Genomic DNA, 12,195 nt, shown 5'->3' on the forward strand with positions numbered 1-12,195 from the left:
TGTTGCATCTCAGGATTCAGGCAACATCTTAGGAAGTGGGGGGGAAAAAAACACCCCAATTATGATCTGTCAGATGTAGGGAGAGGCGGGGGGAGGCACCAAAGACTTTCCTTGATTAGTGTGGAAATTCTGCGTAGCAGCAAATGTTTGTACTAGATTGGAGTATGTCGCTTATACTCCGGTGTCATGTCTGGCAAAAATACATTAAGCCCGCATTCATTTTTTTACTTACTAATGCAGTTTTGTTGTTCTTCAGATTCTGCTGCTGAGAAATTTCACATTCATAATACCTTTTGCCTTGAGCTTTTTATATATATTTTTTTCAACTCTAAGGGAGTTAAATACGACTCCATCTCAGAGGTTGTGTCTGACAATCCGTCACACAAAACACTTAGAGGTCAAAGAAAAGAATGCTGCCTAAGCACTGGCTTAGTGGAGGGAAAAAAGCCATGATGTGACAATCTGAACCTTATTCACAGAATTGATTGAGGTATCGTGTCTTCTCCCTTTTTTCTCTTGGCGTTTCCATTTGTGAATACAAAGCTGCGGTGACCCATAAATATTACATGGTGTGGAGATGCAAAGCAGGAATTAATGACTGGTGTGTGTGTGTCTGTGTGTGTGCGTGTGAGTGAGAGAGAGAGAGAGAGAGAGAGCGTGCATAAGGCAGGTCCCTATGGGATTCTGCTTAGACAGGCGGGCATAGCGAGGGTGTGGTCTCTCTATCTCTGTCTCTCTTGCACACAATGTAGGCTGTATTTTTTCCCTCCACTTATCCACTGGGATGCAGGATTTTTGGCCAGTGTGCTAACCTGCTGTCAGTAGGCCTGAGATTGCATTGCACTGTATGTTCACTGACTTATCCACTAAACGATAATTCGACACAGAAACAGGGCTAAAGCTTTAAAGTCACAATGTTTTGGTCCTGCTAAATGATGTGACATCATTTGCTGTTTATTATAACAAGAGTGCGGAAAGTGCTCACATCTAATGAGTTGGAAAAGCTGTCTCTCTTTTTGAAAGCTCCATTAGCCCGAAGTTTAGCATTAGATTTGACAGCAAGTTTCATAAATAACCATTTTGTCAATTTCAGGCAATATGCATGAAAAACACGCTGATATTTTTGGAAATGGGTTGAAAGTATGACCATTTTACACTCAACAAAGTAACTAGCAGTTTTAATCAATACTGAAAGTAATCATTAGTTGCACTGTTTAACCTACACATAATAATGTACGCCTGATAAACTTGACAAGATGATCCAAACTGTGGTTCCATCAAAGTTTATATTAAAGGATAAGCTAACATGTCATCAGGCCACGGCGAGGTAATGACAAAGTAGTTACACGGAGATACAAGAAAGAGACTGACGAGCAGAAAAATACAGACACAGAGAAAGAGAGGCAGAGAGTGAGATCAGCTTTTCCTCTCTGCTTAGCGTGATGAATCGTTTGAGGAGGGGCCACTTGACACCTGTCACCTAACCAGCCAGGCACAATTACCTCCAGGGGGAGGACGGGGGACTTGCTAGGGAGTTGCGCATAGCTCCCAGTGAAATAGGCGAGCGTTTGAAGATCATTAGTGTTACAGGCCCTGTCTTCGTGGCCCTGTCCAACCTCCTGAATGGCTTGCTTTGATCACGGCACTGCGTTTTTGTCAATAGTATGAGTACACCGCATAAATTATAAAGTTATACACACAAAGTCAGCAGGTAAAATGCCATGCTCAATTTCTGTTTCGGCCACAGATGGGCAGATGATTGCAGGTAATGAGCATCATCATCATCATCATCACGATCATCCGTCTGCAACCAATAATGTGCGGTGGCCGAGCTCTCATGTTGCTATTATGTTCAGGCCAATAGCTTTGGAAAGTGCCACTCACATGTTTTTATAGTGAAAGAGAAAAAAAATATCAGTGAAGGGTCTCAGAAAAAAATCTCAGTCTTGTGTAGCTGTGAATCCAGATTTCTCCTGCCATGAAAGAGTGAGAAATTAGGCTAATGTGTATTTTTAATCAACCAATTTAAAGATTTATTTTACGTTTTTTGGGCAGTTAATCGAGAGGTCCGTGGTTCGATCCCTGGCTGCTCCAATCTGCATGTCGAAGTATCGTTGGGCAAGATACTGAACCCTGAGTCACCCCCCATGTGAGTTTGTGAATGCTTGATGAATGAGTGGTTAAATGGAGCAGGAAAGCGCTATACAGAGTAGCCCATTTGTTTACAGTGGGGCAGGTAAATGTGACAAAGTAAATAATGTGAGGCTGTTAAAGACGAGGTTAGACCGGTAATGTTTTAAAAATCTCTAAATAAAATAGAATTACTGCAAAACTGGAGTCATGATAAATAATAAATATTATATATATAAAGGTATAATCCTCAAACATGCACAGCTTAAATTCACTTGGATAACTGGATTCATATAAACAATATGAGCACAAACAGAAAAAAAAAATCCACATCCTGTATATGTTGATGGCGAGTTCAAGATTAAACAGTATAGACAATTTCACAGATGACAGACATTCAGATATGTCACGCAACGCACAACTGCCGCAGCACGCCCCTTAAGTATTGTGTTTCGCAGTGCACTGCAGCCGTTTCAGCGAAGACATGATCATTATAGCTGATGAGGCAAGGGCTTCGGATGATGACAGCGTGACAGCAGAGAGCTTTTTAATTTGTCAGATCAGATTGTGACACGCTCCATCACAGGACGGAGGAAATCTTTTCATTTGTGCAGAAGAGAGTGGGGGAAAGGAGGTCAATTAGCATCAGCCATTAGACAACTCAGTGACAAGCAATATATTACTGTGCGGGACAGTCAAACTAATGAGAGAGGCAGCAGAAATGTTCATCCAGGTCAGACACAATTCTACAACCAGCCTGGTACATTAATCACTTTGTATAGCGGTTGACATATGCATTCTTCTCCTTGTGCTCTGCCTTCCTCACCAGCACCTTTTCTGTCATTTGAAGTCTCAAAGGAATGACTGTCATGTCAAATATTATCCTACAGAGCCGTGTGAGTCGATGATAAACCAAACGGATTCAGTTTACGGTTAAAAAAAACAACAAATGTGCTTTGTTACATATGTAAAATTTTGTTCAATCTGTCCCGTTATTTAAGGTTAATCTGCAAAATGTGGTCAAAACTGTAGGATACGTTACCAGATGTGAGGATGACCATGCTTTTTTAGAGCTCAGAAAGCCTGCCTACACTGTGATCTTTGCCAAAAGCAGCATGAAAGAAAGGATCTCATTTTATCAGTAGAGGCAGTCTCAAAGTGAGTTTTTTTTCCTCCTTTTCCTTTGCCAGGCAGGCTTTATTTGACTGACTGTCAGGTATCACGCGCCTCTCTCGATATTGATCTGAAGTACCTAAAGGTATGTGACATCATTATGAGGCTTGACCTTATCATCTGCTGCCCTGCAGCCTATAGGCAGGGCTGGGCCAGAATCTAATGCCTCTCCCCTAAAGGTTGGGATCTGGTGCATAATAGGGAAATTGGTGCTGGTGTTATTTGTTTTCCTGACCTCTTAGCCTGAGGTTGACTTCACTACTACACCAGGTTAGCTGGTTTTGCTGTTGGCTGCAGTAAAGGAATCAGCAGAAAGTGATGAAATTAGCAACACCGGTGTAAAAACGTACAAATAAATAAACAATGGAAATAATTGTGGAGTCTAAAAAGCAGCATTTTACCATGTTTCTATATTTGAAATGACTGTGTGCAATGTGAAGGGTGATACTTTCAATGGTGTAACCCTCATATGATTATCAGCTGACTCTGCAGTTTGTTGTTTTTGTTTTTCAGCCTTTACGAATCACTAATAATTTGGTTCATTCTCACAGCCTTCGTCAGTTTCAGTCGTTTTTATCTAAACAGCTCAGAAATCAAGTGTAAGACAGGATGCATCTAGCAACTGAATCAGCTGCACATTTATACACTAAGAAGACCCAAAATATCTCCAAGAGAAGTCGGAGACCAAAACAGAGCTAAAAGAGAGACTGTAGGGTAAAAAATAACACAGTCACATCCTACAACTGCTCGTGTGTAAACAACAGTTTGCCTGCACATTTGCCCGCTTTTTAAAGTTAATATGTCAGATCTTGTTCCACTGACCCCAAGCGGCAAAAGAAAAAATAGCTTCCTGCAGATTTGTAAGTAAAGTTCAGAGAAAGCCCCCTTCCCTCCAGCTTTTTGGACAGCAAAGTCATAAAAATGTCCAAATGTTTTTCTTTCTCAAACTACCCATAAAATCATTAGTTGTCTCTGGCTCACTTCCACAGCATGCCTTTTGTCCTGTCATTCTTCCCTCATTCCAACTAGGTCGCGGCAGATGGCCGCCCCTCCCTGAGCCTGGTTCTGCTGGAGGTTTCTTCCTATTAAAAGGGAGTTTTTCTTTCCCACTGTTGCCAAAGTGCTTGCTCATAGGGGGTCATATGATTGTTGGGAGTTTCTCTGTTGTATTATTGTAGGGTCTACTTTACAATATAAAGCACCTTGAGGTGACTGTTGTTGTGATTTGGCGCTGTATACGTAGAATTGAACTGAGCTGAATTAAAACATAATTTGACTGTCTCGCAAACTGTTGATGCTCATACTTTTCCCCATGGAGAGATCAAATGCGCTTACAGTCGAGCTGCGATTCTGGAGCAGTTTTTGAACCCGCTTTCATTATCTCAAGTGGCGAGCCACTTGTTCCGCCTGAGAGCTACAGTACAGTGTGTGACATTTAGTAAATCTTGAAGGCTTCTACCTTTTGTTGTATGCATTTAAACAACACATTAAAGCCTGAATGTTCCTCGTGGAACCTGTCACATTTCCCAGGTAAAGCAGATGAATAAATAAAACGCTGCTTTTGGTTACTGAAACACATCCCCCCACCCCCCACTCTCGTTTTTGTGTGTGTGATTTGCTGTTGCCTTGAATTAGATCCTGATCTCTTTGTAGACCCTCTCCCAACAAGCATTGACCTTCTGCTCCAGCATGTAAAGAGCTCCACGAGATCAGAAAAGGTAGGGGGAAGCTGTGAATAAAGGCATCACCACTGCGAGCAGTCGAGAGACTTCATCCACTTCACTCCACACTTCTCTCCCTCTCCTCTCTGCCTCTGCCTCACAGTCGAGCTTTATCTCTGTGTTCAGTCTAGGAGCGGAGATACCTTGTTGGCGGCACAAAGGAGCGGTTCTGTAATAAAAACAGCTGTCTCTGGTGGTCTTGGTGTAATTGGGATTGTTAACGTGGAGAGCTCCTGAGGGAGGCTGAGAAGAGTATGTCTTTGTGTAAAAGCACACAGACACCTCTGCAGCACTCCTTGATTCGAATGTAAGTAAGAGAGTGAGGAGGAGGAGGAGGAGGGGAGAAAAAAAGCAAACAAGTCACCTGAGTTATATCAAGCCTTGCTGCATGTGCTCCCTGTTTTACTTTTTGGCTTTACTTTTATTTTTAGATGGAGCAGATTTATTTATATATGTATGTAGCAAAGATCCTTGAAGTGCTAGAAATCTTTTTTTCCTTTTTTCTTTTTTTGCACAATTACACTGAGGCTATATGTTTTTAAAGGCAAGGTATGTGCAACTTAAACAACTATGTGTTTTTTTTCTAATAGCAACATTGCCTCAAATTACTGTATCAGTGTGATGATATAAATGGAGGGAAAACGTATTTAAAACTGGAGGAGCATTTGGCTAACTATATGAAAATGTTGAAAAAAACTCATATTTGCACATCAGAATATTTTCACAGTGTAAAAATAAAATTGAAAAAATCAGAAATGCTGTTCTGATTAATGCATTTTATTTTCTTTAATAAAATATTGTCGTGAGTTAGATGTAATAATTTATTTATTGCTGATGAATGATTAAAGATAACAATTGAAATGCTGCACATAACGTGTTGTTTATAATTAAAAATTCTATAAAAAAAAAAAAAGCAAAACAGTAATACGTTAAACCAATACAGTAAAACAAATATAACAGCTTTAAAAAGAAAAGGGGGGAAATGTGTGGAATTGCAGCTTAATTGTGTTTCTGTTTGCCATGACAGACCCTTCAAAGGTAATTCTGTTAAACATTCTGACACGGTGTCCTCCCTCAAACGTGAGAAAGCTGTTGGCAAAGGAAGTAAAAGCCTTAGGTATGTGAACACACTCGCGAAAGTGTTGAAAGTGCACTTCAAAGTCAATTGCTTGGGAGAAGCTGGGGCTGATTTATTTGACTTAAGATATACTTTTTTGTGTGTTTCATTGTGGATGAAAATTTCATACACCGATTTAGAGGTGGTGAAATATAAATGATTTCTTTAAAGTTTCATCATAAATCAGTCTGTCGGTGTATGTGAGCAGACACTGATTGCTCCTTGATGTCTCCCGAGCCTGATCTCTGTCTCCCGAAGTCTGGAGGTGGCTCCAGCAGCGCCTGTTGTCCCGCTGGGGAACAACATATTTCTGCAGCTGGATGGCTCTCTTGCAGTGTGCAGCAACACCAACAGGCTTGTTGTGGCAGCCATGGGGACATATTAAACGTATGTGCGCATTAGAAAAAAAACAGCGAACATGGCATCGAGTCGCTTGCAAAGACACACGCTGTATTCAGGAAAGCGCGTTTTTAATCGCGGCTGTAATATATGTATTTTTTAAAAATGAAGCTGCAGACACAAAGCAGAGCGGCGAGATGTAGACTTTAATTATAAGAATGAGAACAGACTTAATGTTCTTTGAAAAAGGAAGTGATTAAATGTGGAATCCCGAACATTTGATATTAGTAACACATTTAAGGAGATTAGTGAGCTTTTCAAGCACATCATCGCCTTACACCTGTCACAAGAAGAAGTGTGACAGATGTAAGGCCGAGTGTCTCTGTCTATCTCTGTCTAAACACAGATTATATATATATATATATATAACGATTGAATATTTCCACGCTCCTTTAGCTTAGGCTACTTAGAAAACAATTAGCTGTTTCTATAGACGGAGCCATATTAAATAAATTAGGCACCCCTTGTTAATTACAACGTGATTAAACGTTTTAATTACGTTACCGATAATGTGGCGTAATTAGCAAAGAGATAAGATAATAGGCTGCTATGACAAGTGTGTGGAATTACAATTTAACAGTGTTCATTACTTTAAAAGGAAAAATCCACTTTTATTGTCATTCATTAACGTGCAGCCTTTACGCATAGATTTCAACGTAGAGGAATAACAAAAAAAATTCATTAGGTACAATTCGTGATTCTTTAGGTATTTTCTTTTTTTTTCAAGATTACAAAATATGGTTATATATTTAGTATAATTTCATATGATTTTTACTTTGGATGCTAAGATAGTAATCGAGTCACTTGCCATTCCTGTTTCAAAACTCTGTGAAACCTTTAGTTATCGTAGTAATCAGTTTTTTCCCCTTTACTATAGCGGAAAAACTTGTGTAAAGGGGAGCTGTCCCTGTCCGTCGTGATAATTTACTTCTATTGCTCCCTCCGCGTTCAATATTTCCATGTAATATTTTTTTAATTCAAGATTTTAAATCCAAGATTTTAAAAATATATAAATGTTTTCTGTTACAACAAACCGGGATTCCGACTTTTATTGGACACGGTGTTGGTAACGAGGTGTTGGTGGTGTTGGTGATGAAGTAGATTCATTTTAAATAAATGCCTTGTTGCAGACTGCCCATGCGCAGAGTCCCCAGCGGCTGTGGTGGTGGTGGTGGTGTGGCTAATGAAGAATAATAAATCATGAAAAGGTTTTTTTTTTCAGGTGCGCTCAAAAGGGTGTGTGTGTGCGAGTGTGTGAGTGAGACACTGAGAGCGCTGTAGAGAGAGAAGGGAAAGGGTGTGTGTGCGCGTGTGTGTGTAAGAGAGAGAGAGCGAGAGAGAGCGAGAGAGAGAGAGAGAGAGAGGCGGAGAGAGACTCAGTCTGCCCTTCGCCTCAGAGCAGAGGCAGTTCGGGTCCCCGCAGCATTCAACGTAGTCGAAGAGGTACAATACAGAGACTGTCATCGCCATTACTTCTCACTTACGGTCATATCAAGACGGAAACTTTTGAGGGGGAAAAAATAAACAGGTCAACGAGAACGGCAACAGTTTTCAAACTTGAAGTATTTTTGGAAATCCTAAGAGACGGAGAGAAACTTTTTTTCTTGCTGGCGTCGTTGATGAGGAGCTCTGCCAAAAATAATCCAAGGCACACAACAACAACAACAAAGAAAACATACTTGTGTAGTACAAGGTGGGGGGCAAGCTGAAGGAGAAAAGGCACAAAGTGTTTTTGAACCATTGCGCCACAAGTCCACAACGGGAAGAGGTATCATCGGCGCTCGGCTGCATGGTTTGTTGGCGTCTGTGATATCTCATTCGCCACAAAAAGACGAGACGCCTCTCCGTTACCTCCGCGCGCAATAATAAATAGATGTGATTCAGTGTTGGACGACCGTCTTCAGCCGACACTTTATTCGACAGTGACTTGAGATTCCTGCGAAGCAATTGGGCTTCAACTCCCGACCAGAGGAGGCGGAGTCTTAACTTATTAAAAGGAACTTGCCGAGGCTTGGACGCCCGCAAATATGATGATGATGTCTCTGAACAGCAAGCAGCCTTTTGCCATGGCCCACGCCAGCTTGCCCGAACCCAAGTACTCGTTGCATTCCTCCTCGTCCTCCACTCTGACTTCCAATGCACCTTCGTCCTCCTGCTCATCCTCCCGACACAGCAGCACCATCATCAGCAGCAGCGGCAGCAGCAGCAGCAGCTCGGAGGCGATGCGCAGAGCCTGTCTCCCAACCCCACCGGTATGTATTCTGCATAATCACTGCTTAAAGGCACATTTTGACAGCCCACTTTTTTTTTCGTTGCTTGATGTTTTTTTCATGTCTGCACAGCAAATCACCCAACACCTCCATATTTTTTTTCCTCCTCTCTGCTCAACTTATGTATTCAGTCGGCTTTGCCTTTCGTATTAATTTTTATGACCTGGGATGTTGCATGTGTCTTGTTTTGTGTGCTCCCTCCTTTTTTTTTTTAGGATTTCTTTTTTTCACATTCTGGAAATGTTTTAAACCGAGGAGTGGAGGGAGAATTCCCTGCTGACAGTTATGTGTGCATTCTATTTGCAATTGCAGAGCAATATATTCGGAGGCTTGGATGAGAGTTTATTGGCCCGGGCTGAAGCTCTAGCGGCGGTGGATATAGTCTCGCAGACCAAGAGCCACCACCACCCACCACATCACAGTCCCTTCAAGCCGGACGCAACCTACCACACCATGAACACGCTCCCCTGCACGTCGTCTTCCTCCTCTTCCTCCTCGGTGCCTATCTCTCATCCATCCGCCCTGGCTGGCCACCATCACCACCACCACCACCATCACCACCAGCCTCACCAGGCACTGGAGGGGGACCTGCTGGATCACATCACCCCTGGACTGGCACTAGGAGCCATGGCAGGACCGGATGGCTCGGTGGTTTCCACGCCTGCGCACCCTGCCCACATGGCGGGCATGAACCACATGCACCAGGCAGCTATCAACATGGCTCATGCCCACGGGCTACCGCCGCACATGGGCATGAACGACGTGGACGCCGATCCAAGGGACTTGGAAGCCTTCGCGGAGAGGTTTAAGCAGAGACGGATCAAACTCGGGGTTACCCAGGCGGATGTAGGGGCAGCTTTAGCCAGTCTGAAGATTCCTGGGGTGGGCTCCCTCAGCCAAAGCACCATCTGCCGATTCGAGTCCCTCACACTCTCACATAACAACATGATCGCTTTGAAGCCCATCCTGCAAGCGTGGCTAGAAGAAGCCGAGAAATCACACAGGGAGAAACTTAATAAACCCGAGTTGTTCAACGGCGCGGAGAAAAAGAGGAAGCGCACGTCGATAGCCGCACCGGAGAAGAGATCGCTGGAGGCCTATTTTGCCATTCAGCCGCGTCCCTCCTCGGAGAAAATCGCAGCAATCGCAGAAAAGCTGGACCTGAAAAAGAACGTGGTGCGGGTCTGGTTTTGCAACCAGCGACAGAAACAGAAACGAATGAAGTACTCTGCATGCGTCTGAAAAAAAAACCCAACCCACCACCCTCAAAAAGACTTGGAACTGTTTAGAGATGATTTGTATCATATTTCCTATCTCACACGTTTTTTTCAATCATCGATGACTTTGTGCTTTGAACTTCGAAAAAAAAAATCCTGAAATCGAACAATGACTGACAAAAAAGAAAAAGAGAGAAAAAAACTCGAGAGAGAGAGAGAGAGAAAGAAAAAACAGATCCAGTCACGTCTTTTACTCGCTGAGAGGAAGATGTGGAGTCAAGTAAAGCGTCGTTTGACAGAGCAAGTAAGACCACTGTTTCCACACTTACTATGCTTCACCTTTTTAATGCCAACGCAGTATGACTTACAGGACTCTACGCTTTAATTTGTATTTATAATTCATTTCAAATGGTGACTATAGTTTGGGTTAGAACTCCAACCTTCCCCACCCTCAAAGTGAAAATAGCGGGGCCATTTAACTCAAAGCACTTGGTTGGTGAATATTGGTGTTTATATTTTTGGCTTATAGGATAAGCTATATCCCCCCACCCCCCTCCAAGTTCATGACAGTGCAGTCTGACATTTATTCAGGGTCCACGAGGGGGATTAAGAGGACCACACACCACTTGTTCTTTTAAGCTAATATTAGATTACTGCCAAATATCCTTGTGTAAATGAATAACTTCCTTGTCTCTCTCTCACACACACATACACACACACACACACTTCATTTTGTGTCTAAATGTGTTATTAATTCCACTTATTTTTGTTACCACATGTGCTCAAAGTCGGGGATCTATTTTTCAAGATACCCTGGGTTTGGATTAAGTTAAGGTTAATATTATTCTAATTATTATTATTATTATTATTATTATTAGGCCTCAGTATGTGGGATTATCAAAACAGGGAGTGACTGGGATGGCTTCTACAGATTTTTTCGCTATTTAAAAGAAAATTTGATTTGTCGCCGGCTACAATAAGTTTACAATCCAGCGTGGGCCGGTGTCTTATGAAGTATTTATTGAGTGAGGTCATGTTTACTTCATTATATATTTATTGGGATTTCCCCCCACCCCCCAACACTACCACCCCACCCCCTTCTCCTCCTCCTCCTCGTTTTGCTTGAGAAAATCAAATTCTGACAGCAAGTTAAGCGTGTTGTTCTGGTTTAAAGGGAAACGACTGTAAAACGTACAGTCACAAAATTGTTTTTGCGACTTTTAACGTCTGAGATGGTACAATCGAGATATATATGAGATAGTATTCTGTTTTTATATTATTTTATGTATGTTTTTCCCCCCTCTCCTGCTATTTATTTGTATAAATATACGCGCATCGTTATGGAGTCGTTGCTTGTTAAATCACCTTGTTTAAGTAATGTTTTGTTTTTGTTTTTGTTTTTGTTTTTTTGTTTTTCTTGAAGAGAAAAAGAAACAGCTTCATGGAAGTATACGTGTACAATGTAAATATTTCATTGGAACCAGTCGATGCACATAAATATATCCGTACAGGTTTTTGCTGTATTGCTGTTTAGCTGAGGTAACTTATTTCTGTAATGTATGTTGCTTTTGGTTCCCTGGTTAAATAATTCTATTAATTTATTACATCCATGTAATTTTAATTAATTTATTTATTGAACTGCAATATGTGTTTCATTAAAGAACAAACTTTAACATTTAATCGGACGTTTTTCCATGACTACACTGTGCAAAGTGGCTCTCCTAGACATATTAATATTCTTTTATTTATTCATCTATTTATTTATTGATGAGGAGGAGGGAAACGATTTAGCTGTGGGCTACGCAGCTCTTTTTTTCTTCTTCTTCTTTTTTTTTTTTTTTTTTTTAGAGATGGCTGGTGGATAGAGCAGACGTTATTGGAGTATTTTTACTTCAAATACCTCTCTCTTTTAAAAAAAAAATGACATGACTTGTTGGTACCAAAATGTGTCCAGGTTGTTTTATTTATAACACAACATGTGGACTGTCACAGTCCTTATGAGCAAGGCATAACCACCAACCCCACTCCCTATACCCAATCTGTTCTCTGGCTTATCCGGGCAATATAAGAGCATGAGATGAATACCAAAAATTTAAATGTGAAATTGCTTTTCTTCTTCTTCTGCTTCTTCTTCGTCTTGCCTTTCTGGTTTCGCCACCCTCCTCCAG

At 41.5% G+C, this 12,195-nt stretch overlaps 1 protein-coding gene across 1 annotated transcript; it reads left to right on the forward strand.

The window, feature by feature from the left end:
• The first annotated feature begins 5,125 nt into the window (after positions 1 to 5,125).
• Positions 5,126 to 11,707, forward strand: pou4f2 (POU class 4 homeobox 2). The gene is made up of 2 exons (XM_084931639.1): positions 5,126 to 8,792; positions 9,123 to 11,707. The coding sequence occupies exons 1-2, from the start codon at positions 8,568 to 8,570 to the stop codon at positions 10,050 to 10,052; spliced, it is 1,155 nt and encodes a 384-aa protein (XP_084787765.1). The 5' UTR covers positions 5,126 to 8,567; the 3' UTR covers positions 10,053 to 11,707.
• The last annotated feature ends 488 nt before the right edge of the window (positions 11,708 to 12,195 follow it).

The sequence above is a fragment of the Perissodus microlepis genome, chromosome 6, assembly GCF_051167445.1.
Source record: "Perissodus microlepis isolate ML-2025 ecotype Zambia chromosome 6, ASM5116744v1, whole genome shotgun sequence".
NCBI lineage: Eukaryota > Metazoa > Chordata > Actinopteri > Cichliformes > Cichlidae > Perissodus > Perissodus microlepis.